We start from the raw sequence: 25,778 nt of genomic DNA on the forward strand, positions 1-25,778 counted from the left end.
GAATAAACAGCCAAAACCCAGGCATGCAAAGATACTAGAGATTAAGTCTAAGAAGACTTGAAGCTGTAAGTGATGCAACGGGGTCTGAATACTTTTGTAAATGAGATATTTCAAATGTTAATACATTTGCAGAAACTTCTAAAATATATTGGCTTTGTCATTATGATTATAGCTGGTGATAAAAAAGGTTTTTTTTTATCAAAATTTAAAATCTTTGAAACGAATAAGTGTACAAAAAGTGAAATAATCCAAAGTACATATAATATTCTTACTCATTTATATCTAAATTTTATATTGATTTTCAATGACAGTAAATATGAACTATGTTCACGATTACCTAGTAGACCTATGTGTTTTATTCGTAGCCCAGAAAAAGGAAAATATGAAATGCAAATACGAAATGCGAACCATAAACAGTCTGCTTCAGCAACTGACAAGATTAACCTGATTAATAATTTGTTTCAATTAATGAACACAAGGTGTCGGTATTGGACAATCTGGCAACTGTTTTTTTCTGCGGAAGTCTTAACTAAAACCGGAAGTGAATCGCTATTTTGAGCTATGGAAGTGTTTTCTATTAGCTAGCTAGCTAGCTATGCATATTTAGGTAAACCATTAACCACCTTATTAGGTAGAAAACTCTGATTTAGATAAGTGATTAAATATGTATTTTGTCTGAACGATCTGAACTGTCATGGCGAGAGTTGCTGGAGATATTATTCATTTAAACGTCGGAGGGAAGAGGCAAGTCAAGCCTAGCTAACCTAGATACAATTTGTGACTGTTTTTTCAGAGGTGTTATCAGGAAGCTACCTAACCTGGTGTTAACTAGCTTCCTTGCTCTTCTGTATTACTGCATAATTTCTGTATAATACATGTTGTGATTTCTTCTTATTATATCCTTAAACCTGAAGTTTATGTGAAGAATTTAAATTGCGGTAATCGTTCTTCGCACGTACACGGGACAGGCGACGCTAACGTTTGCTGGCTAGCTAGCTGGTTAACTGCGATAAAAGTAGTATCTTTAGCTAGCTAGTTATATTTTCGGGCTGTACCGAGTAGATACCCAATTAATTAGGTTTTGCCTTCTTACCGAGTTAGCTAGTTAGCTTGCTATCTGGTTAGTTACACTATACTACAGCAGAAAGCTGAACTTTTGATTTATGTCAATGATTCACAAAGTAAATTTGCACAGCAGTCATATCAGCACCAATATTTATCTCGTTTTTCTCTCGCACAACAGTTTACTTGTTTCAAGCAACAATAATATTTAACGTAAAATCCTGGCCTTAAAACCTAGTAAACTACTGTAACTTATTTCAGGTTCAGTACCTCCAAGCAGACTTTGACATGGGTCCCAGACTCCTTTTTCTCAAGGTTGGTTGGTTTTAAATCATTAAAGATAGATCAAGATGTGATCCCTTGATCCTGTGAGGATTAATCTATTCAATACAAGCATTTTATTAGACACAGTAGCAGAGATGGAGTACCCACATGTGCAGAATAGTAATTTTCATTTTCTTTGCCTAGCCTTTTGAGTGGGAGAATATCCACATTAAAAGATGAAACAGGAGCGGTAAGATTTGCCCTCCCTAATGAGCACCATTGCTATATTTGTTTTCATGTTATTTTTAAGTCTGTCATTTTCCTATAATATTTTTTGCTCTTAGATTTTCATAGATCGAGATCCTTCTCTGTTTGCCCCCATTCTGAACTTCCTGCGAACTAAAGAACTGCACCCCAGGTGACACCTGACATTCATACTCGGTTTTTATTACATTTAGAGCCTGTTGGCAGTAGTGCTGCTTTTCATAACTAGACCAAATTTAGTGCACATGACTCCACCTTGTCGGATTGTTTTAATGGATACCTGCTGATCAGTCTCCTTGCACTAGTGATTTGGTCCGTTATATTCTCGAAACGCTTATAATACCTATGCCTATATCTGTTTAGGTCTGTTGATGTACATTTATTGATGCATGAGGCTGAGTTCTATGGGATCACACCATTAGGTAAGATGAGCCAGAAATGCCTATACCATGCTGCAGTCAGAGCTCACAGGCAGTTCACAACACATAATTAGTTTTTACTTGTTTTCTAGCACATTTATGCGTTAGTTTCAGTGATTGCAATGGTCTTTGTGGTATTCACATTAGTGCACTGCTCCAGGAGCTCCCGAGAGCATATGGTTCATTGCTGAGTGAGTGTGTTAATGCTTTCTTGTCAGTGCGCAAGCTGCAGCTGTGTGATGAGCTCGATCGCTCCTCATGTGGCACGGTCCTGTTCAACGGTTACCTGCCCCCTCCAGGTGAGCAATGCGAGCCTGCACACACAGTTACCGCACCATGCTGGAGCAGAGAGAACTGAGCCATTGCTTGCTCGGCCTTCCCAATGAGTGACATGCACTGTTTGTATGTGTGCAGCTGCACAAAACAGTTTTGGGCAGGACACCATTGTGTTTTTTTTTTTAACAGATGACCTTCATGCTGTGTGTGTGTGTACTCCTGTCTTCCTGTCTGTATGTGTGCACCAGTATACCCAGTAAAGCGCAGGAACAGACATAGTGTGGCGGGGCCACAGTTCATGGGTGGACGTGGTGGCATGCTGGAGCGGGCTCCTGTGAGACGCAGTAACACCATGCCACCAAACTTGGGCACCTCCGGCATTCTCGCTAAGGCTGTTCCAGAGGAGAGAGTGCCAGGTATCACCTCATCTAACCCAAAGGTTCTGTTGTACTCTTTTCTCTTGCATTTACATCATACACCTTTTGGCAGTATCAGTATTGCGAAGTCATGCTGCGAAACCAATAATATACTGCCCAGCACTATTTCCAGTGCATTCCTTAGTATTTCTGACTGCTGCTCGTTGTGCCCTCAGTCTGGCTGCTCCTCAGTGCTCACTGTGTTTTCAGGGCAGGGCTCCGATCCTGGGATGGTGCGGATCATATGCGGACATCACAACTGGATTGCTGTGGCCTATGCACAGTTTGTGGTCTGTTACAGGTCAGCATCTTTTTTCTAATGTACAAGCTTCTAACAGGCTACTTTTAGACTACTTCAGTAGAGTGTCTGAGCACAGCCCTTCTCACTACTCTGCATGGATGGCTTCATGCAGGGGAGGATTTAGCTGTTCACAGGCAACCATTTGAAGTCCATGGCAGGTCTTCCATCAGCAATCATTAATGTGGATGCTAAAAGACAGAAGGGAGAAAAATGGGCAGTTTGGATGTGGCTGAAACAGCCCTGTATTTAGTACCTACCTGCTCCTCCTGTGTTTCAGGGTGAAGGAGTCAACAGGCTGGCAGCAGGTTTTCACCAGCCCGCGGCTGGACTGGCTTATTGATAGGGTGGCACTCAATGCCAAGGTCATGGGTGGCTCGCTGGGGGACAATGACAAGATGGTGGCTGTGGCATCAGGCACAGAAATTATATTGTGGGCTATTTGCCCAGACGGCAATGGCAACGAGATTGGTAAGGTCCTGCCCGTCTTTAACCATGAGCTGTCTTGGTTATTGTGAATTTCTTGTAACTTTCATGTGGGTCGTTACAAATACTTACATGGCGAAAGTGTTTATATATTCTAAAATTCTGATGTTTCTTACATATTAGATATGATGTCTTAATCATTAATGATTATGTAAAAAGCTAGGACAGGTAAGAAATTCAAACAAGTGGCACAGCCCTTCATTTTATCATGAGTGTTTTCCTTTAGATCACTCACTGCTCTATTACTGGATACACTGGTCCACTCTATTTTAGACAGTGTAACTGGACAAGCTTTTAAGGCAAGTTTACAACCTTATCGCTTAGTCTAAGTCTCTCCTATATTGTTTGGGGGTGTGTCTGTGTGTTGGGGGTGTATGTGTACATGCTGCAGGTGTGTTCAGCCTCAACGTGCCAGTGGAGGCGCTGTTCTTTGTGGGGAATCAGCTCATAGCCACCAGTCACACCGGGAAAGTGGGAGTGTGGAACGCTGTGACCAAACACTGGCAGGTCATTGAACTCTGTGTGTCTTCAGCAGGCACAGACGGAGAGTGCACAGTGCTTGCTTAAAGGCCCAGTCACAAGTTTTTAGTGATACACTCATTCAGTGTAAAAGAAATATAATTGCATTTACTTGGTTGACATGAAAGTGTGGAGCAAATCAGATCTCCTGTTGTGTCCACTACCTTTTTAACTTATTTCATGAAATGAGCATACCTACAGCAAAACTTTCATAACACCTATAGTTGAATTAAAAAAACTCAATTATTCAATCATATTTATTTCTCTGAGGTGTGAAACACCTTTTCTTGCTCCATTTCTCTGCAGAATCAGGATGTGGTCCCCATCAACAGTTATGACACAGCTGGATCCTTCCTTATTCTTGGCTGTAATAACGGCTCTATTTACTACATAGGTCAGTAATTAACCATCTACAGCAACGCCTAATCTATGACCATAAAGTGTGGTTTGGAATCAAAAAGTGGCCTTTACCATGCTGATGTGTGCGTTTGTGTGTTTGTGTGTATGCATATTTGTGTACATTCAGATGTGCAAAAGTTTCCTTTACGGATGAAGGATAATGACCTCTTGGTGACTGAGTTGTACCGAGACCCCAGTGAGGATGCCATCACAGCCCTTAGTGTTTACCTCACACCCAAAACAAGTGAGACTCCAGCCTCGGTGGACACACAGCAACTTCCCATTGCCATTTCACACACACTAGTACTGTAACAGCACTAATGCGTCATGCACACTTGCCAGTAGATTTGGCAGCACACCCATAACAGCTTAAGCACACACAAAGTTCCTGCTAACTTGTGGATCATTTATGACAGTATGAATTGTTAACAGTGTGTAAATGTAAATTCTGTCTTTGTGTTTCCGGACTTGTGTGCCAGGTGACAGCGGGAACTGGATTGAAATAGCATACGGCACCAGCTCAGGGACAGTGCGTGTGATTGTGCAGCACCCGGAGACGGTGGGATCCGGACCACAGCTCTTCCAGACCTTCTCTGTCCACCGCAGCCCTGTGACCAAGATCATGTTGTCTGAGAAACACCTCATCTCTGGTACAGGGACTCTCACACAGTCACTCACACATACATGGGCACGTACACCCACTCTCACTCATTCGCATATTCACTCGTTTGCACGCACACAGTTATTCGTGTACACACACACTCACATGCATTCTCTCTCACTCACTCACATTTCTCTCACTCATTCATAAAAACACACACGCACGCACACACACACACACACACACACACGTGTATGAGTACAATGCCCCATTCACTCTTCACACACCTCTATCTTATAGCTCACACTGCACACCTCCATGTGTTTTGGAAGCTTGCACTCTCATCGGAAACTCTGAATGTATATCTTGTCATCAAATCTGCTACACTCATTTTAACAGCAGCATGTTATTTGTTGATAAAACACGGGCCCGTAGTTGGCGTGGGACGGTTCATTGAATTGCCCTATTTTGGGTGCGCAGTGTGTGCAGACAACAACCACGTGCGCACCTGGACCGTGACACGCTTCCGAGGGATGATCTCCACCCAGCCCGGCTCCACCCCGCTCACCTCCTTCAAGATCCTCTCACTGGATGATATCGATGGACATGGGGGCTGTGCTGCAGGCACTGAGATTGGTGAGTGTCGCAGTAGCTGTGCATAGACCCCCCCCACCCCCACTACCCACAACCCTTCGATGTTGCATTTTAAGACCAGGAGGACTGCAGTGTATGCTTGTTCAGTTGAATTTTAAAGCCAATTTCACATTCTTCACACTTTCTTGCCGTAAATGTAAATGTTCTTGACTTAACTAAAAATGTAGAGTTTCTGTTGGAAAGGTTCTTATAATCGCAGCTCTTAAACTGTACTCCAGTCCGGTGTGGATTGGTGATGTTGAAACCTGTGGGCGTACTGCTGCACACCTGTGATGTGGCATTTTGACGGGTCTCTTTCAGGTCCTTACGGAGAGAGGGATGAGCAGCAGGTTTTTATCCAGCGTGTGGTTCCAGACACTGATAAACTTTACGTCAGGCTGTCCTCCAATGGCAAGAGGTGAGATTCACCTGGCGGATGCATTCACCTGCTTTCCTTTCAGTCTTCAGTTCATTATAAATTTAGATTCTTTTTTATGTTTTTACAATGTCATAGAGCAGCTTCACAGAAGCCCACATGCAGATCCAGATTTTCCATTATTCAGTGCTGGCAGGTGTCTCTAACAACCTATCTCAGCAAAGGGTGAACATTTTAGTGAAACCACACCTCTCTCCACTGCCTACTCATAGACTAATGCAGACTGAATTTTAGTCATCATGGCTGATCATTTAACATCATTGACAACAGGAGAGCAAATGTGCTGCTCACACCTTTTCATCATTAGCTTGGGCTTTTTTTCAAATTAGATTTAACTTAACCCTAAGCACATTTGAGAGTTAGACTAGATTGGCATATTTACTCCAGGAGGTTCTCAGTATTAAGAGCGTTCTTGCATAGAGGTTGAGCTGATCTCGTGTCAACCTGGCAGGGTGTGCGAGTTGCGCTCAGTGGACGGCACCTCCATCACAGCATTCGTGGTGCACGAGTGTGAGGGGTCGAGCCGCATCGGTTCACGGCCACGCCGCTACCTCTTCAGTGGCCATAGCAATGGCAGCATCCAGATGTGGGATCTCACTACAGCGATGGAGATCGCAGGGAAAGTGGATATTAAGGGTGAGGCAGGAAAACTGCAGGTATTTTGAGAATATGGTGATGCACAGCCATAGGTCTTGTTGGACAAATACGTGTGTGTGGTGGTGGTTGTGTTTGAAAGCTCTAGGAGGCCCCACTGAAGAGGAGCTGTTGGAGTTGTTGGACCAGTGTGACTTGGCACTTACTCGGACTCCAGACATGAGTCCTGCTGCATCTCTCACACACGTCTCCCGCAATTCGATCTGCAGGTACATACTCTCTCCATTTGTCATGCATGTTACTGCAAATGTTGCCTGTTGCACTTTATTTCTGTTATGAGGTGTTGTCTGAAGACATTGAGGACGTTGACAACCTTTTTTTTTCTAATTTTCTTACTACCTTTTGTTTTTCTTTCTTTCCTTGTTTCTTGGTCTTTTCTTCCTTTTGTTACTTTTTCTCTTTCCACCTTTTTGGTTCGTTCTTAATTTTCTCTTTCTATCGTGCTTTCTGTCTTTGTCTTTCTCTGACTGTAGTCTCCAGTCTCACCTGAGTGAGAGCAGTCGCATTGGTATGTCCACCACTCGGCCTGGACTCCCGCACACAGGAAGTCTGCCCCGCCATGCCCCTCTGCACCCCTTCAGCAAGCCGCGTGACCTGACTGGCCACCTGGGCATGAGCCAGTGCTCCCTGGCCAGCAGCGCCAGCGGTGGCGGGAGCCCGCACCCTAGCAGACTTCCTCTGGAGCGGGAGCGCGAAAGCCTGGGTGCCTTGCGCAGGGGCAGCTTTGTGGAGCGCTGTCAGGAGAGAGCCAAGAGCTCTGACGTGGCAGGAGCAGACGTGGGCAGGAGGAGCGTGGCAGGGTGCAGTGAGCTGGAAGCTCGCCTGGCTCTCAGGACACACCCTTCCTTCTGCTCCCCACCAGCGTCTTCATCGGCGGCTTCATCCAAAAGAGCCGCGCACACGGTGCCCAGCCCCGCCACCTCGGTGGTGAGCCCTACTCGAGCTCAGATGCCAGTGGCTCCACTACGAGTCCCGGCATCACCAGTAAGTGAAGCCCCTTCCTCAGAGGCAGGTCCCGTACACGAGAGCCCTGCCTCCCCACCGCCCACCAGCCCTAAACCTCATATGAATGAGACTAGCTTCTGAAAGGCTGTTGTGGAAACACAGCATGGTTTGACTGAGCACTGTAATGCTTATTCACATTTGTTTCTACAGAGAATAAGTAGAAATTAAAAGATGTCATCACTGGTTAAATGCCTTTCTGCGAATGCATAACGATTTTCTTTCCTTTTTTCATAAACATTTGGCTTTAAAGAATGTCTTCCAGGGCTCAAGAACATTAATCTCTTAGAGGACTCCTTGCTGTATATTATGTGTTCCTGTGACAGTGTTTGAAATGTTGCCCCGTTTGGTGCATGAGCAAGAGCCACCAAATGACATTCCATGTGTCTCAGGATTTGAATCTATGATGATGAAACACAGTTCAGCATATTTTTGCAATATAGTGCAATTGTAATAACTGATGTTTCTTCAATTTTAAGAACTTTGTTTCTTAGTAAACACTGTCTACACTGTCAACATAGGCAGACATTACTGTGCATTAAGACTTGCAACCCATTACTGTGCATAAAAGACATTGCTAGATGTAATCCACACTGTCTCAGTGCCCATGGGCATATACAGCAGTGAAAGGTTAACACCTGAAATGTCAAGGTGAGAAAGAGGAAGAGGAAAGAGGAAGGTGTGAAAGAGCGGAATGAGAAATGTGCTTAACTACTGTTTCATCCACCTCTCCTAGCAAATGTGGTTAGTGTGGATCTGACTGTTGCTCAGTGCCTCTGACTTCCCCCATGTGCTTGTGTAGAAGACACATGCACACGGCTCAATGTTTAACATGCCTTGTGTAATCCGTTGGTCGGTATTGTTACACAGAACAGTCGCTGAAGTGAACACTAAACACCCCTCCCCACCTTCCAGAATGTTAGTCACCTGCATGGCATGTGGAGAGCCAATCCTCAGAAGGAAGATCTTTGTGTGTTTTTTCTGTTTTTGCATCATTCTGTGTGTTTTCTGTGTTTTTGCAGCACTGACTAAAACTCAGTAAGAAAATGCTGGGATAGACTTGGCAGTGCTCATTGGCACAGAATGTGGTGTACTGTGTATGACCTGAACGTTTTTGTGTGGGTTGTGTTCTAGCACTGTTGTGATTTGAAACTTTCTTGTTGATTGACAACAGTTGTTGCAGTGGTAAATATAGCTCGCCAGTTACACCAGTTCTTTTTTTTTTTTTTTTTCAGCTTTAGCATAAGCATGAAACAGTATTTGTTTGGAGATTAATCATCATTTGTTCATGAAGAGGTGTTTGGGAGTAATGTATTCTTACTGTTTACAGCCATGTATTTGCTGATGTTATGAGTGCTTTTAATAACCTGTAGTCACAGGGATTTATCATTGAAATGCAGGTATTGTATTTCACAAAAAACAATTTCACCAAGAAAATACTTTAATTGTATGCAATTTGTAACCAATCATTAACTTTCATGTCCTGAATAATTTGTAATATGTATCAACTATGTTTGGGTTTTTTTATTAATTAATGTAAATGCAAAAGAAATCAATGTGGCAATGTGTTCACTTTTCTTCCACTGGATATACTTTTTTACATTTTTTTTTTTTTTTTTTTGCAAGTTATATACTTTATACGCTATAATACTAATAATATATACTATACAATAATTTTATAAATGTATCAACATTCGAAAATGCTGTTTATGGTAATCATTTCCCTTTTCATATATTTAAAATAACTTTTTAAAGCTTTATTAAATAAGTGGTAAATTTAAGATTCACAAAACAGCAAGAAAAAATTCCAAAAATAGTTTATTTGAATATAAATAACTAAACTTGGGTAGCATATTTAATAAATAGGTCAATAAATAGCAGAGCTGGTAGTGGCATGTCTTTGTATTATACTACAGCTCCTCATTAGGAACAATTCTTCCAAGAAAAAAATACACTGATCAAAATAAAACATTACATTTCAGAGACAGACTGAATGTTGTCTATGAAACAGCTACACTAGTATAATTTACAAAATCATATCAGTTGCACCTTTTCATACAGTACATGTTTGATTGTCCATGTTCGTGGATGACGTCTCTCTGATCGTTTCAGTAGGCCTGCAATCTTCTAATCCCCTTCAGTGCCTCTGGCTTCCTCAGTGTCTGCCATAGCACTGTTGCCCTCTCCCTCATTCTGCTGAGCTTCTATATTGTGGCATCTAGCATCTCCAGAAAGAGCTTGTGCATGGGCACATGCCTCTCCACGTGCAGGTGGCAGAAACAGTGCACGGCCCTCTGTGCAGTCTGTCTGAGCAGGGGCAGGGTCAACAGGAGCCTCCCGGCGCGGTGCGGCTCGTCCAGATGCTGGCTGCTCTCGTAGTCCTGCAGTGCTTCGTGGAGGCTGTCCTGGAAGCGCAGCACTGCATCACCACTCTCCACACTCTCTGCATCTGCCAGAATATGCACAGTGAAACAGCTAGCCAAGGTCGAACCGGGCCTCCGGCTGTCCGGATGAGTGTCTGCTCAGGTGCTAAAACACTGTCTGCCCAATGGACCGAACAAGGATATCTGTAATTAACATCTTTTCAGTTGACACAGAAGACCCTTGGGCCCTTTTTTACCCCAGGAGTATAAGCAGTATTGTTGCTGTAGCCTCTGCTGTCTCTCTGTTAGGCAGCCTGCAGGAGCAGAAACGAGGCTAATGAGTTTAGAAGTCCTGCTTTAGAGCACTGGCATGGATGATTGGATTGATGTATTGATCTGGGCTGTGTACAGTAACTGCTCCTCACTGTCCTGCTATTGATTGCTTCTTGCTCAGTGACTCACAGACTATTGGAAATTAGTTGGGATGATTCACTAACAAACAAAACAAAAAACAATAAAACAAATACAGCAGGCTTCTTTTAAGCATAAATACATGAACTAATGTTATGGGGGTAATCTTAAGGCTTAAGCCTTTTGCAATGTGGAGCTCTTAACCCTAACCAAAGTCTTATAGGTAGATTCTACACCAACTCCTAGCCCCAAATCCTAGCCCTCAACCGAACATTAACCACATTGCTTTTGTCTTAATGAGCACTGAGTTGTTAATATGTTAAGTATTCTATTACTGGACTACCTGAGTTGGCGAGAGCCATGGCTTTCATCATGACTGCCTCCTCCAGGCTGAGGTTCAGCTGTTGGTACTTGGTAGTAAGGTGGTGCAGTGGCCTGTAGAGCTTCTGTAGACCTGCTGCCTTGCACTGATCCTCGTTCAGCTGCAGGTTCTCCGCAAACTGCAGCTTCTCACCTGAACCCTGTGACCGCCACACCACACACAGCAGAAGTGCCTCCATCCAGCCAGTCTGTAGCAGTGCCATCTGGTCCACTAGCGGGAGCGTGGCAAACCCTAGCCAACAGAGTGATCAGTTAAGGATGGGTTCCCGAAAAATCTTCAAACCACCACTGCTTTACACCACAAAGTGTCTTATTTATGAAGTATCTGGTTATATGGAAACTGACTTGCAAGGGAAATTTCCCTTATTAAGGAAAGCACCGAGAAACATTAAGGACAGTGTGGTTACACCAAAGGACAAATCTGATAGAATCTTCATAGTCATTGTGCAGTGGGTACCTGGTATGTGTTTGGCCCAGCTGATGATGACCAAAAGTTCCCTGTTTAAGAGGTCACACAAGGTCAGGAGGGTTTTGAGGTCACTGTCGGGGGTTGAGGGGTCAGGAGAAGCTCGCAGAGGAGCCAACTCTGACATCAGAAGCTGAGAGATGATTTTGTTTCCTGTAAATGTGCACATATATTTGATTGTTAAAAATACAGCACATATATACCAAAAACCTCCATGCTGCTTAGATTAAACAAGTAAAGCTTTACAATGATACAGTAAAAGTTATTTAATGGACATGAAGTAAAGTTTTTGAGGTTACTTACGAACAGGTTTAACTGGATGTGCATAGGGTGTTTTGCTCGAGACAGAGAGGCTTGAATCCATTCTCCTTTTATATTTTTGCCTGCCTCCTCTCACTCGATCCATACGGACACCTGCACACATTACCATATGCACATTATCAGTACTTAACTACAAAATTAGGTTCAGAAACCTTGCAATAACACTGCCCTGAAGGACACTTACATCCATAAAAATACTAACAAAAAGATTTTTGTTGTGTTTTCCCCCTCATTTTTTAGAGCAGGAAAAGGCCCCAATAGTGCAGACATTTTATTCTTGTTGCAGCATCCAAAGAACAATGAAAGCAAAGTGCAGGAAGTCTGGGAGGATTCTGTTTGGTGGCCATCTACGTCCTGCTCACCCTCACGCATCATGCCTGCTCTCAGGCACTTCTGAAAGCGACAGGCCTGGCACGCCTTCCTCCGTCTCTTCGTAATCTCACACTCATTCACCACTGGACAGCTGTATTCGATATTCCCTGAAATATCACCAGACAAAGACATCAACTATTAACATCCTATGTGGAAAATATGCATTTTGGTTGATCACATCTTAAGTAAGTGTATTTAATAGGTTTATGGATTATTGTTTTATGCCCAATTTTATGGTGCAGAAGAGTTGGATAAGATATTGTTATGGCTGTCATCTGAACAAGATGAGCTTTCACACAGAAATCCATAGAAACCCAGACAGTGTCTGTGTATTGATCTGTTAAAAAAAAAAAATTTAGGTTAATGGTAGGAGGGATTTAATCACTCAAAAAAGGTCATGGGGAAAGAATCTCTGGGATTAATGCATCTTCTTTCCACCTATAACATTTCATCAATATACTGAAACATCCTCACACAATATTAAACCTAAATAGGTACAATCAGTCCACAGGCATGGCACTGCCAACAAACCAGATGGCAAAACAGTCAATTCAGATTTGTGTGGGTCCAGTCACCAATCACTGTCTTTTTTTTTTTCAAATAGAACTACAGAACTGCAACTAAGTTTAAAGTTTCATTAATGTTTAAAATGTATGAAAAAATAAAGATTTAAATGAAGGCCACTGGGATAGTGGGGAAAAGACTCACTTGTTTCTGCAGTTGATTGATTAGCTATAACAGCATATTGAGTCTTCACACGAAAATCAATCATAGCTAGGCACCAAGCTGGTACGACAGTTGTAGCTCGAACAGTTTGAATACGGTACTAATCATCTCATGATTGCGTTCACCTTGAATGGTTCTTTTGAAGAAGGCCTTGCACGCTTCACAAGACGCAACGCCATAATGATAGCCGGACGCAAAATCCCCGCACACCAAACAGAGTCGTTTAGGTCCAGAGTTAAGCGTGGAGATATAGTCGTGACTCAGCGTGGAGTCTGCCTGAGACGACAGGCGGAGGCCTCGGTGATCGTCAGAGCAGTAGCGAGCAGGGTTGAATGAAGAGGTAGCAGTCCTCACTGCGTTACCACTGCTGGAAACAGGCGAGTCCGCCTCAAGTGATTGGCCGTGAGAAAGTAGGCTGTATGCGCTGCTGTCCGAGGTACTGCTCGGGCTGAGCGGGACTGCGCTGTCCAGAGCGAGGTGAGGACTTAATGCCATTTCACGTGGTGAAGGGGGGTCATTGGAAGACGAAGCATCCATAAGACTGTTATGAAAAACAAACGGAATGCGAATATATAGTATTTTTGGCCGAAAACAAAGTGATCATAACTTTGTAACTTTGTAATGTTTATGTGTGTGTGTGTGTGTGTGTGTGTGTGTGTGTGTGTGTGTGTGTGTGTGTGTGTGTATATATATATATATATACACACACACACACACACACACACACACACATATATAATTATTCCTTACAACTTTGTAACTTTGTAATTTATATGTGTGTGTGTGTGTGTGTGTGCATTGCCTAACAGACATCATAGAATTACGTATTAAATTATTTCTTACAAGCAGGCTAACAAACACGAACTATTTGCAGTTAATTTAATGACTAATGTTATATATCAAATGATGTTAACGCACCTGTTTTGCGGGTTAAAGAATTGAAAGTTGTCATTTAAACAAAAATCCTCCAGCTCCATGCTCCCAAACTGCTCCAAAGGAATGAGACACCAAAGAAAAGCATAAAATACAGGAGGAAGAGTGGATAGACGAAGGCGTGTGTGTGTGTGTGTGTGTGAGAGAGAGAGAGAGAGAGAGAGAGAGAGAGAGAGAGAGAGAGAGAGAGAGAGAGAGAGAGAGAGAGAGACAGACAGACAGAGACAGAGACAGAGACAGAGCTAACGGGAGTTGAGTTCTAGCACACTAAACCAGATCTAGCACATTAAACCAGCTATTTAACCACAACTGTTGGCGGAGGCGGGGTTTGTCGCGATAATCCAGTTACAGGTGGGTAAAACTTCGCTGATGGACTCTGCTACCCGACAAGTCAAATACTCAGCACACAAAGCCCAATTCCATATATATTTTAGCAAAGTTAATCAAATTTCTACATCCAGTTTTGACTAAATGAATGTATAAAAAAAATCCATCAAGCCGCCCATATGTATTTCGAAAAAGGAATTTTAAAAAGCCTAGATTTTCTAAAAACAATTTTTGTGTCCTGTAGACGTGGGGCATTCTAAAGTAGCTACATTCCTATAAATGTCTCCCTGTGTATCGTGCTGTATGTTAACAGTCTCATTAAGATTTTAGTTGAACATGTATATTATGTGTAAATAGATACATTTCCAGTACGTGTGTTGAATCCACTAAGAATATACCGGTCAGATTGTAAACTAACCAGGAACAGTGCGCACTTCCTCTGCCCCGCCCCCTGGGCTGTTAACGCTCATAATAAACCATGAAGTTCCAGCTCTGGGGGGACTGGCATCTTGCATATCCACAGGCAAGGTAAAGGATATTTTTACATTACACTTGTCCTGAAAAAAATAATAAAAAAGCCTCCAATTAGTTAGATCATCCATCCCAGTGTACATCCAGTGGGCATCTCAGAGGCAAGAAACCTTTTAGGTTTGTTTAGTGCTTAGATGTTGAAAAAATGTTAGAGTTGAATTCAGTTTTCAAATCACAACACACAGACCACAAATTAACATCTTTTGCTACTTGCAACATCTTCCCAAAATGTATCAGTGCAGGCAGCATTAGTACTACGACAAAAGCTTGGGGGAGTTCTGTTAACAAATCAAAATAAGTGTAGATAAAGAATTACTTTGCTGGGGAGACCTGATTTGCATACACGCAATATGAACTTTTTCTTTTGGAGTTATGAAAATCAAAATATTACCATCTTGTCTAAGAATGTGTAGACAATTGCATCACATTAAAACTGATGTACAGAGCAATGGTGGTGACTTAAAGACTAACTGAATTCTGTCAGTTTAATCATGGGAGAAAGAGACTGAGAGCGCAAGAGAGAGGGAAAGTGAGAAAGACAAGGGAGGGATTTGAGATCAGTAGACCAGGGCTGATTTGCAGGTGGTGTATGCTCTGGGGAACAGCACGGTCACTCAGTGGTTACATATGTGGTGATGCTAGGCATAAAGACTGCAGATCTAGCATGGTGACACTTCCACTTACACGGTGTCTGCCATGGTAAAGAACTGGATGCTGATATGACTGCTGCAACCACATAATACGCTACACACACCTGAGCCACTCCAGAACTAGCATGGCCTTTATATTCAAAAGGTTAAAAATATATAACAATGAAGGCTATAGATTAGCACACTTATCCACAACTTGGGCAATCCTTTAATCTTTCATGCTTCTAAAATTGGATCTGAGGATGGAAGTTTTGATGAGCAAGATTATCAGTACATGATCAAAGGCAGTGTGTTTAGAGTCCTTACCTTTCAAAACATGAGTTTATGTAACCTAATAAATAAGTAGCACTTTATTCATGACACTATGACTAATTAATGCATGTGGGCTAAAAGTTGAAACATTTTGTCAGTGTATGTTAACGAATTATAAATGGATAATTTAAATATAATTTTATTAAAAATAAATAAATAAAATGATGAAAAGCAGGTGTGGGGGTTTTTTTCCTCATGTGTTTGTGAACAAAATTCCTATATTGTTAAGAAACAGAGGGACTGGAACAGTTCATGAACACGTAGGACCCCAGCAGTGGGCATGTTGACCCTGTTTTTGGCATGTGTTTTGGAGTATCTGGTTCTCACCCAGCCCAGTGAATGGCCGATCAATCTTCATGTCTCGCTATAGCTGGAAGGTGAGAGGATTATTTTCTAGGCCAGGCATGACATCTGTCCTGCTCTTCTCAGGATCTAATCCCTGAGAAAGACCTTCTCAGCAACAAATTGAGCAAATTGTTCTCACTGACACTGAGCTCACAATATAAACACTTTCATAGGAAACATTAGATAACCAGTGACTTACATTATTATATCTACTGAAAAACAATGTGTACTTATTTATTACTATTCATTTTATATTTATCTGTCCATTTGTCTATGTAATTTCTCTTTCACCACCTTACACACACACAGTGTAAGGTGGTGTCTCTTGAGGTTGGAGTTGAATTAGGGTCAGTAGATGAAGACTCCCTGCTCTTTTCCTGCAGTGTCACTCATACTGGCTAGTCTGACAGACAGGGGCTAAAAGATTTTTTTAAGTCATGAACAGATGCTGGACACTTTAAGTAAGATGAGTGGCCCAGTATCTGCTGCAGGAAAAGCTAATATTCCACTGCACCTTACAATCCAGCAGGCTGAAATCTGTCCAGTGTGAACCGCTTTAATGAGCTTGTATTTGCATGATGCAGCTGGATTGGCCTATAAAAAGGCTTAGGTGCTACATTTACACAAACACACTCAGCATTAAGGTTAGGGCTCCACATAAGAAGGTTATGAGACTGCTTATATGAAGCGCATGAAGGAGAGGGGTGGAGCCAGTCTAAATAGCAACTGAGAAGAAGCCAATCAACTGAGCCACATATGAACACACTCCCAATCCATGACAGAATAAAGTATTAGAGTCAACACCGTGATAATTGTTTTTATTTTTGGATTTGAACTCAGATTTTGGATTTTTTTTGTTGTTGTTGTTATTTTTTTGTTGTATTTTTCAATAGCAGGACTGCAACTAAGTCCTGTACAGAAGAACTGTAAACTAAATAGGTTTTGAAAAAAAGGATTATTGTATAATACATGAAAAAGAGTTCACAACTGGAATGTGTGAAAATATCATTTCAAATATTTTCAAACATTAGCATTAGGCATATCAAAAACAAATCACAGACAAAATATTGAACAAACATTTTTAAAATATAATTAATCATCATGTAAAATTCAGTTCATCATGGTTACTTTCCAAAAATACAGTGCAATGTATTACATGTCATAATGAACCGTGGAAGAGAGAGGTTAATTAACAAAACCAAAATTAATGTTAACATATACTTATGTGTAAATTATTTGAAATAAACTAGAAATGTTAGATACGTTTTAGCAATGGTATTTGTGTAGAGGTTCAGAGGTGTACAGGCATGCCTGACTTAATCTCTGATCTTGCCACACAGATGGGTCCATTTTAGTCCAATACCCTTTCTAACCCAGTATAAAGATGTGTGTGTGTGTTTAGGTAAAAGGGATCTCAGATAAATGTTTCACAGAGTACAAAATCATTTGTGCTTAATGGGTCTGATGAAGATATATATATATATATATATATATATATATATATATATATATATATATATATATATATATATATATATACAATATTATATATATAATTTGTGTGAATATTTGTTTTATGTATAAAAATACAATTTACAGCCACAACAGAATGAACTAGACAGTCTAGGAATAAAATATGTGCTGTACACATCAGATTTCACCTCTTCCTGTTATCACTGATTATAAAATATTTGTAAGCATGAGAGAGGCTTTGTGTGTTCTGTGTGTGTGTGTGTGTGTGTGTGTGTGTGTGTGTGTGTGTGTATGCATAGTGCGCATATCTTCTGCTCAGTGTTTTGATGCCTAAGCAGGTATGCAGTGGTTTGGTCTCCGGGACATGATGAATCCTCTGAGACAAACACATCTATATGAACCTTCTGTGTTCACACACTGACTGTTTACACACTTGGGAAAGGTCTGATCCTCACACTCATTCACATCTGTGGAAAAATGAAAACACACATACATGCACACACACACATAGACAAACATACACACAAAAACATTTTTACTACTGTAGTCTTTCTTAAAGATGTACTGCCATGAGTAGAAATAATCTTCTACATAAAAAGTAGTATGCACATTTACCTATACAAGCCATGGAGCTAATATCCAGCTGGTAGCCATCGTAGCAGTCACATGTATAACCTTCTCCTACACGGACACATCGGCCATGCTCACAGCCCCCCAGTATACCACACTCATCCTCCATCAGCCCTCCGACCGGCTCGTACTGTCCTGTCATATACACACACACAAGAACACACACCCACCCCCACACACCCCCACACCCCACAAAACACACATTATTGTCACACCTACATTCACTTAGATAAATGCAGACTTCAGTAGGTCCCAAAGTTTCAGTAGTTTGAGTAGGTTTGAGTTGTTTGATGCAAAGGTAAAGTAAGAAAATAAATACCAAAAATAGTATAAAATAAAGAAAATAATTCCAGTAGGAGTTCAAGTACATTTGTTGCTCAATACTTAATAAAAAGTAATAGATAGATAAATAGATAGATGGATAAAAATAGTCATGGTGGCTAGCTGTGTACAAACTTTCATAGATTCTCAGAGTTGCATCACTCGCCACTCGTCTGTCACCTCCCCTTCGTCTGTCTGTGAAGGGCAAGAAAGGGGCAGAAGCTCTCCATGGCTCCTCCTCTTCCTCCTCCTCAGGGAGAGGGGCTATGCTCAGGGGATGGCCCTCAGTGAGTGGGAGTCGGGGTCGTGCCCTGAAGGCGCGCTCACTGCGTGGGTCAGGCACTCCAAACTGAGGACCTGGATCCGTGTCATAGTGATCCTCCTCATAGTAGCGACTGGTGCTGGAGGGAAAACGTTGTCACTAATCAGTAATCCATAATCAATATTAAATACTGGCAAGAGCCCCACTCTGTACCTCAGGTCAGAAGACACAAAGGGAGGATATGAGCCCGGGGACTGCCCTCTCAGTCCAGACCTCTGGCCCGCTCCTCCTGTGGGGCTGTAGTCATCGTAGTCAATTGGTGAGTATTCAGGCCGGGCTGGCAGCATTTCAGGGTACACAGGGGCGTTGTAGGGTGGACGGTACTGCCCCCTTCTCCCAGGCAATGACGTAAAGCGTTCAGCATAACGGGGGGAATTAGGAGGGGGCCCCAGTGTACTGCACATAGTTTCATATGCCTCTGAGAAGAGCAAGAAATCAACAGCATTATCATCACCACATGCATACCGACAGCAGAAGGTAGCATATACACCCAGAACATAATATACATACTCTTATACACGTGTGTGTGTGGGGGGGAGGGGGGTCTGTGTGAGTGTGCATCTATGTGGGTGTGGGTGTATGTTTTCACCCTCATCTCTGCGTGGACACAGAGCACATTGGAGTCCCCAAGCTTCACCATATAGACAGCAGCACTTGACAAAGGACACCTGCACTCCCTGCAATAAGCTCTGACACACCAGATCAGCAGTGACATACTGCCAACAGAATGACAGATTTTCATCTGAGAGAGAGAGAAAGAGAGAAAGAGAGAGAAGAAAAAGAGAGGGTAAGAATCCCATCTGTGCATCTTTTACTATCCTATTACTGTAACATGTATCTTACATGTTGCAGTTTGGACCTTTGTCACGCAATCCTCATAATTCTGATTATAAAAGTTGCAACATTCACTTTTTTTTTTCCCTAAGCTTATTACTGTAAAATTCCTGAATCTTTTAATGCATGTTTTGGAATTATAAGTGTTATTTACAACAAAGCACTCAATATCAAATGAAAGGGTGAATTCAAACTAAAAGTAAAGGGGGGAGTGAAGCAAGAGAGAGAATGAAAGCAAATATTAATGTCACTCAAGTGTTCAAATAAGTGTGTGTGTGTGTGTGTGTGTGTGTGTCTTACCCTCTGTGAGGCTGGAAATGTTGATGCAGTGGCGCTGGGTGTCATCCAGCACTAGAGGGGCTTCACAAGTACAGTAATAGGAGCCCAGTGTGTTGACACACATCCCACCAGTGCATGTCTCCTCACTCTCACACTCATCATTATCTATACAGAGACAGAGGCAAAGAGGTAAAGAGGTAGACATGAAGAAAGAGAAGGAGAGACACAGAGGGTGGAAAACAAATTAAATCTGGACATCTAAACTATATTTTTGGTCATTAGTGGAGTTTTAAATGCATGTATGCAGGCTCTGACCGATGCACTCCAGTAAGGTAGTATCATAGTAGTGTCCACTGGGGCAGTAACAAGAGTAGCCAGGGATGTTGTTTACACACACACCGCCTTTACACACCTCCGGATCAAAGAGCTTACATTCATCCACATCTACAATGATGGCACAATACACAGATCAGAAACACAGGAACAGCCACAACAAGCACCATTATAAAGGAAACAGATAAGGCTTTGTGTTGGAAAAGTAGAGTACTATTTACATTGTAAAGAATGTGATATGTGTGCGTGTTTACCCTTGTAGCTGAAGGCTCCCACAGCAGAAGTCACATACCCCTGTCCACTTGGACACAAGGTTTGGAATTCCACTAGGTAGAATATAAAGAATAAATGAAAATTTAAGAAAAGGCAATAATGTTAACAACTAAACAAATAAAACAGTACAAGCAGTACCATAACATATACAATGGTCACTGTGTGTACATGCACGCGTGCGTGTGTATGTGTGTAGGATGTGCAAATGTATGTCTGTGGGTGTTTGCATGTTTGTAGGCTGTGCATGTGTGTGTGTGTGTGTGTGTGTGTGTGTGTGTGTGTGTGTGTGTGTGTGTGTGTGTATCTGTAGATTGTGCTTCATGCATGCATATGAGTGTGTGAGTGTGTTTGCAGGCTGTGCATGGGCGTAGGTGTGTTCCTCACTGGTGCCGAGCTCCGGGCAGGTCTGATAGAGACAGTGCAGGCCCCAGGCCTGACCTGCTGTGCAGCAGCACTCCTGTAGGCTGGTGTTGTGGGCCAGGATTCTGCAAGTGTCCAGCTGTTCCACGTTATAGTAGCACTCTCGCCCTTCGCCAGGGCGAGCAGGGGCCAGACGGGACGCAGCGCCTCGCCCAGCACTGGAACCAGCACGGGGGGTTGCAGGCAACATGCCTGGCTGAACTGGCATACATGCATGATGTGCCACAAACATTAGGTGCTCAGACTGGATGCTTGTCACATTCACATCTGCTCCAGGCTAAAAACAAATTTAGCATGATCCAATTCAGTATTAACAGGTACCTGCCTTTCTTGAGAAAGATAGGAACACTAGAGGGCAGTGGTGTACTGAAGGCAATAATGTATTGTGTTGATTGAGCATCCTTTTGTGTATGTAGTACCTGGACCAGCTCTGCTCACGCATTGTACTGTAACTGGATCAAATTCCTCCTGCTGACTGTCACACTCACACGTGAAAGAGCCCTCTACATTCCAGCAGCGTGCTGACCCACAAACACCCACCATTGTCTCACACTCATTAATGTCTGTAAAGAAAGAGTGGGGGATATTAGGGAATGAGAAGAGGAAAGAAAGAAAAACAGAATGAGAAAGAGCAAGCAAGGGGGAAAAAATTAGGTGCAACACTTTCTGCTGCTTATTTAATGCTGTATATACATTTAGAGTACTATGTATGCGCGCACGCGCACACGCGTGTGTGTGTGTGTGTGTGTGCAGGGTTTATGTGAGCCTAATAGCCAGTCTCATGACTGTAACATACCCACACAGGAACGGCCATCTCCTGTAGACTCGTAGCCCTGATCACAGATACACTGATATGTTCCAATCAGATTCTGACAGAAAGAATGCTTTCCGCAAACAGTTTCGTTTGCACATTCATTAATATCTATGAACCAGAGAAAGAGAGAGTGGCTAAAAAGAAATGGCAGTACAATTCAATGTGGTTATTAAAAAATACATTTAACCTTTGGAAGAATTATTATATGGCCCAAGTTAAAGGGGACCCATTATGCTCTTCTGTTTTTCCTTTCCTTTAGTGTTAGATAGCTTTTTGTACATGTAAACAGTCTGGAAAGTTACAAAGCCCAAAGTGCATGCCAGAAGGAGTAACTCTCTCCACAGAATCCACTTTTCTCTGTTGCCTGAAATGCCTCATTGGAATTCCTGCCTTTGCTCTTTGTTAAACGATGATGCATTATTGTCCACCACCCGGTAATCTCGGCATGCCCTCACACAAGTCCTGATGGCCTGGAAGTGTTTGTTCAGTTTTGTAGCTCTAACCATGTTGAGAAGACACTGTGTGTGAGGGGAATTCTCATTTGTATGCTCTGCCAAAAGTAGAACTATAAATTCATTTTCACCACTGAAATTTGTTTCTAGAATTTCCAATGAATTTTACTGTGTGCCCAGCACTTCACAGAGGACTACCTCAAAAACCATGTGCAGTTCAATGCTGGGTTTTTGCAGCTTACATCTGAAGAATGGGCCAGTTTCAACTTTGTATGGCCCAACAGGAGATTCAGGTTCACAACTTTTATGCATTATCATTTGTAGATGTTTATTTTGATGTTTAAAGCAAACAAAGTAGCTACTACAATTTTGCAGTGTGGAACTGTTGAGCTGTAATTGTAATGTGTTATAATGTGTTATAATGGTTTTACTAATCACTCCAGGCACACTTTACCCTTAAATTGTTTGGAAAGCTGTAATGATAACAAGCTGTAATTGTAACGAACCTGCTAATGACAGGAAGCAAGAACAAGTGAAGACATAAATTATTTATTACAAAACAAGTCCCCATCAGGGTCAAACAGGGTTTTCAGAGCAGGCAAAGGGCCGAGTCAAAAAACAGATGAGCTCACAAACTTAGTTAAGGCACAAAAGAGATTTCACAATGAGTGCAAACACAAAGGCGCCTTATAAAGGGTGCAGGTAATATCCTTCAGGTGTGTAATGAGGAGTGGCTTGTAATTAATAGGCCAGTGAGACAGAGCCTGGTAGAGGGCGTAGCAGGGGGTGTGACAGTAATGTTACAGTTCAATTCAATACTAATGGGACCGGTGTTTTTACATGTCATGTGTCATGCCAGAACAAAGTGGCCAAGCTGACCAATCAGAGCACACTGGGCTCACTGGTGGTGGGGGGGCTTAAAGACGCAAGAGCTCTAACAGGGGGTTTCAGACAGAGAGTGAACAGAGATGTACAGTATGAGAAAAATAATGTGTTTTGGAACAGTGAAGCATGTAAATCTATTCTGAATTTCTGAATTATGAATTAAGAAATTATAAATATTGAAAATGAGTATAAAAGTCCCCTTTAAAAAATTTTAATCTGAGAAATTCTTGAGAATTTGATCACCTTTACAATCTAGATAAATAATTTAATTAGACCTAGACTTCCTGTTTTTCCATGTAAACTGTAATATTTTGTTCTTTATGAATTAATAGCTCTGAATTCATCTTTATTTCTTTATGTTTCTATACATTTGCTTGAGTATACTTTAGCTTGTCAGATATATGTGGATTCCTGTATTTCTTTATTTCTGTATGCCCTTATACATTTGCTTGTGTAAACTTTAGCTTGTCAGATATATGTGGAGGGTAGCATTCTTCAAATACTTCACCATCATTACTGTGCAATGTTAATTATGTCTATTACCACTGTGCAATGATAAATATAATACAATGATAAATAGTTTATGAATACTAAAAATGAAATAAAGATTTAATTCCAAAAAATAGAAAGCATTCAAAAAACAATATATTTGTGTATGAACACATGTATGTAGATGGATGGATGGATGTATGCAGGCATGTGTGTGTTTGTGTGTTAGCTTACCCACACACTCTCCTGTTGTTGTAATGCTGTATCCAGGTTCACAGGAGATGAGGCAACGAAAGGAACCAATGGTGTTTTCGCAGCGCTGTGTGCCACACACAGCTCCATTCGAGTCAACACACTCATCTACATCTGACACACACACACACACACACACACACACACACACACACAGGATGCAAAAATAAGTCAACTCCCAGGACCCATGATATGCAAGTGTGAAGCAGGTGAAGTGGGTTTTGTGTGTGTATGTGTGTTTTGTTATTTGTTTGTTTTTGTTTTTCTGTAGGGACAGTTTTCTTGTGAAGAACGTACGTTTTGTATTCTACACTAAACTAAAAGATTTAAGACATTTCAAAAAAGTAAAAGTTGTTGCACGTTGGTTTGTGTACGTCTCTGAGTATATGTGCGTCAGCTCACTAATACACTCTGGTAGATGTAATGCTGTATTTAGTTACATAGTTAAGGGAAAACCCACATGAAGATAGAAGCATAAGAGAAAGGTAGCACATATTTACCTAGGCAGGCATTTTTTTCGGGGTTGGTGGTGAACCCTGTTTTGCAGTGGCACTGGAAGGAGCCATCTGTGTTGTCACAGCGCCCATCCTGGCACACTCCCTCCTTGGCACACTCATCCACATCTGGGCATGAGAACACACACATTCACACATACCCATAGAACCATGACATTACCCCTATCATATGAGCTCAACTTTCTCTGCCAGGATCCTGAGGCTGTGCTCACCGTGTCACCTTATTTCCATCATAAATCACATGAACTTTAAAGACTAATCTCCTTTACAACTTCAGTATTGAATAATATATTAAAATATTAAAATAAACTTTTACAGAAATTAATCATCTTCAACAGTTTTGTACCAACAACCCATTAAAATTATAAAACACGAACATTAATGGGCTTTGATCAATATGATGGTTTATTCTAGAAGTATCTCTCGAACAGTTTGACAGCTTTGAGGCATCTTAAATTTGACAGCAAACTGAAGCCATGCTACACTCATGCTGTGGGATGATAAGAGTCATGGAACATGCCAAGCGCACTACCCAGACAGAAAGTGGCATTGGCGCTGGTCTGGAAGCCTTGTGCGCACACACACTTATATGAGCCCTCTGTATTCAAGCACTCTCCTTTAGGGAAGCAGAAATCTCCCTCCAAACACTCATTAATGTCTGTAAAACAAGAAAACAAACACGGAGTCAGAAACAGACATTACTCTCAAAAACTCAACAAGCAAACAAACAAACAAAACCCCAAAAAAGCATATACATTATTTCCTCAGCTTGTATTTTATGCATATTAAATATTATATATATATTAAATATTATATATATATATATATATATATATATATATATATATATATATATATATATATATATAAATATAAAATATTATGTGTATATATATATATATATTAAATATTATGTGTATATATATATATATATATATATATATATATAAATAAAAACACATTTCAGGAGTTCCCAGAATGCTGTGTGGCTGACCTCTACACTGCCGACCAGGTCCAGCTGCACGGTAGCCTACAGAGCACTCACACCGATACGAGCCTTTAGTGTTCACACAAACACTGTGCAGCCCGCACATCCGAGGGCTCTCACACTCATCGATGTCTGAGCAGGGGTGGATAGGAAACAGCAGGTTATTCCTATATGCCACATGTACCAGAGTTTCACATTGTCATTCAGCAAACATTGCCTGATGGCCCAGAAGACTGAAAGCATAGCCAGCAAGCATAAGAAGCATGAGGTTAAAGAATTTAGTCTTAATGAAGAAAACCTGTGAAACATATTTAATTGTAATAGTAATTAGTATATGTATTAGTGAAATTATGCTGTTGTTTTGTCAGTGTGAGATAATGAAAACTTCCTGTTTAAAACAGCTGTTTGCTGTTTATGCTTTTCTGGTAAACAACAGTAACGGCAACAAGGAAAACTTTTGAGCCGTTTAATGTTGATCAGGCCTCCCAGGGCCATAGTGAATGAGGGGATTCTTAAACAGGCAGGCAATGAAGCCTGGGAGAGCACTCAATGCTGCCTGCCTGCCAGCAAGCTAGAATGTCTTACAAACAGATGTGCTGGAGCTGGCTGTCTCTCTGTTACACATAGACAG

At 41.6% G+C, this 25,778-nt stretch overlaps 3 protein-coding genes across 9 annotated transcripts in view; 1 reads left to right on the top strand and 2 right to left on the bottom strand.

Annotated features, from left to right (window-relative positions):
- The first annotated feature begins 525 nt into the window (after positions 1 to 525).
- shkbp1 (SH3KBP1 binding protein 1) lies at positions 526 to 8,968 on the top strand. Of its 3 annotated transcripts, none has more exons than XM_027014460.2 (18): positions 526 to 744; positions 1,324 to 1,377; positions 1,531 to 1,576; positions 1,671 to 1,744; positions 1,954 to 2,012; positions 2,228 to 2,308; positions 2,534 to 2,724; positions 2,917 to 3,002; positions 3,280 to 3,470; positions 3,877 to 3,992; positions 4,311 to 4,398; positions 4,531 to 4,647; positions 4,883 to 5,053; positions 5,485 to 5,640; positions 5,959 to 6,055; positions 6,525 to 6,709; positions 6,810 to 6,936; positions 7,201 to 8,968. In XM_027014460.2, the coding sequence occupies exons 1-18, from the start codon at positions 695 to 697 to the stop codon at positions 7,811 to 7,813; spliced, it is 2,502 nt and encodes an 833-aa protein (XP_026870261.2). In that variant the 5' UTR covers positions 526 to 694; the 3' UTR covers positions 7,814 to 8,968. The 3 variants fall into 3 exon arrangements, with proteins under 3 accessions (XP_026870261.2, XP_026870262.2, XP_026870260.2); XM_027014461.2 differs by having other exon boundaries at positions 2,534 to 2,701; positions 2,912 to 3,002; XM_027014459.2 differs by having other exon boundaries at positions 2,534 to 3,002.
- Positions 8,945 to 13,861, bottom strand: esrrd (estrogen-related receptor delta). 3 transcript variants are annotated; one of them, XM_027014462.2, is made up of 8 exons: positions 13,688 to 13,861; positions 12,895 to 13,310; positions 12,034 to 12,150; positions 11,654 to 11,764; positions 11,342 to 11,503; positions 10,847 to 11,116; positions 10,350 to 10,406; positions 8,945 to 10,178 (listed from the first exon to the last, which is right to left on the bottom strand). In XM_027014462.2, the coding sequence occupies exons 1-8, from the start codon at positions 13,744 to 13,746 to the stop codon at positions 9,934 to 9,936; spliced, it is 1,437 nt and encodes a 478-aa protein (XP_026870263.2). In that variant the 5' UTR covers positions 13,747 to 13,861; the 3' UTR covers positions 8,945 to 9,933. The 3 variants fall into 3 exon arrangements, with proteins under 3 accessions (XP_026870263.2, XP_026870265.2, XP_026870264.2); XM_027014464.2 differs by lacking the exon at positions 10,350 to 10,406 and having other exon boundaries at positions 8,945 to 10,172; XM_027014463.2 differs by lacking the exon at positions 10,350 to 10,406.
- A 3,619-nt stretch (positions 13,862 to 17,480) lies between these two features.
- The window catches only part of LOC113580118 (latent-transforming growth factor beta-binding protein 4), a 29,907-nt gene continuing 21,609 nt past the window's right edge, over positions 17,481 to 25,778 (bottom strand). For 2 of the 3 annotated variants that reach the window (XM_027014457.2, XM_035525640.1), the window contains 15 exons: positions 25,154 to 25,279; positions 24,680 to 24,817; positions 24,145 to 24,267; positions 23,627 to 23,758; positions 21,549 to 21,674; positions 21,172 to 21,315; positions 20,717 to 20,953; positions 20,314 to 20,385; positions 20,042 to 20,170; positions 19,748 to 19,891; positions 19,203 to 19,355; positions 18,767 to 19,031; positions 18,427 to 18,692; positions 17,956 to 18,105; positions 17,481 to 17,807 (listed from right to left, as the gene is read on the bottom strand). In XM_027014457.2, coding sequence (XP_026870258.2) covers positions 17,671 to 17,807; positions 17,956 to 18,105; positions 18,427 to 18,692; positions 18,767 to 19,031; positions 19,203 to 19,355; positions 19,748 to 19,891; positions 20,042 to 20,170; positions 20,314 to 20,385; positions 20,717 to 20,953; positions 21,172 to 21,315; positions 21,549 to 21,674; positions 23,627 to 23,758; positions 24,145 to 24,267; positions 24,680 to 24,817; positions 25,154 to 25,279 — 2,342 coding nt within the window. In that variant the 3' untranslated portion in view covers positions 17,481 to 17,670. The remainder of the gene's footprint in view (positions 17,808 to 17,955; positions 18,106 to 18,426; positions 18,693 to 18,766; positions 19,032 to 19,202; positions 19,356 to 19,747; positions 19,892 to 20,041; positions 20,171 to 20,313; positions 20,386 to 20,716; positions 20,954 to 21,171; positions 21,316 to 21,548; positions 21,675 to 23,626; positions 23,759 to 24,144; positions 24,268 to 24,679; positions 24,818 to 25,153; positions 25,280 to 25,778) is intronic. The other variant, XM_035525641.1, reaches the window with a different exon arrangement.

The sequence above is a fragment of the Electrophorus electricus genome, chromosome 4 (assembly GCF_013358815.1).
Source record: "Electrophorus electricus isolate fEleEle1 chromosome 4, fEleEle1.pri, whole genome shotgun sequence".
Classification (NCBI taxonomy): domain Eukaryota; kingdom Metazoa; phylum Chordata; class Actinopteri; order Gymnotiformes; family Gymnotidae; genus Electrophorus; species Electrophorus electricus.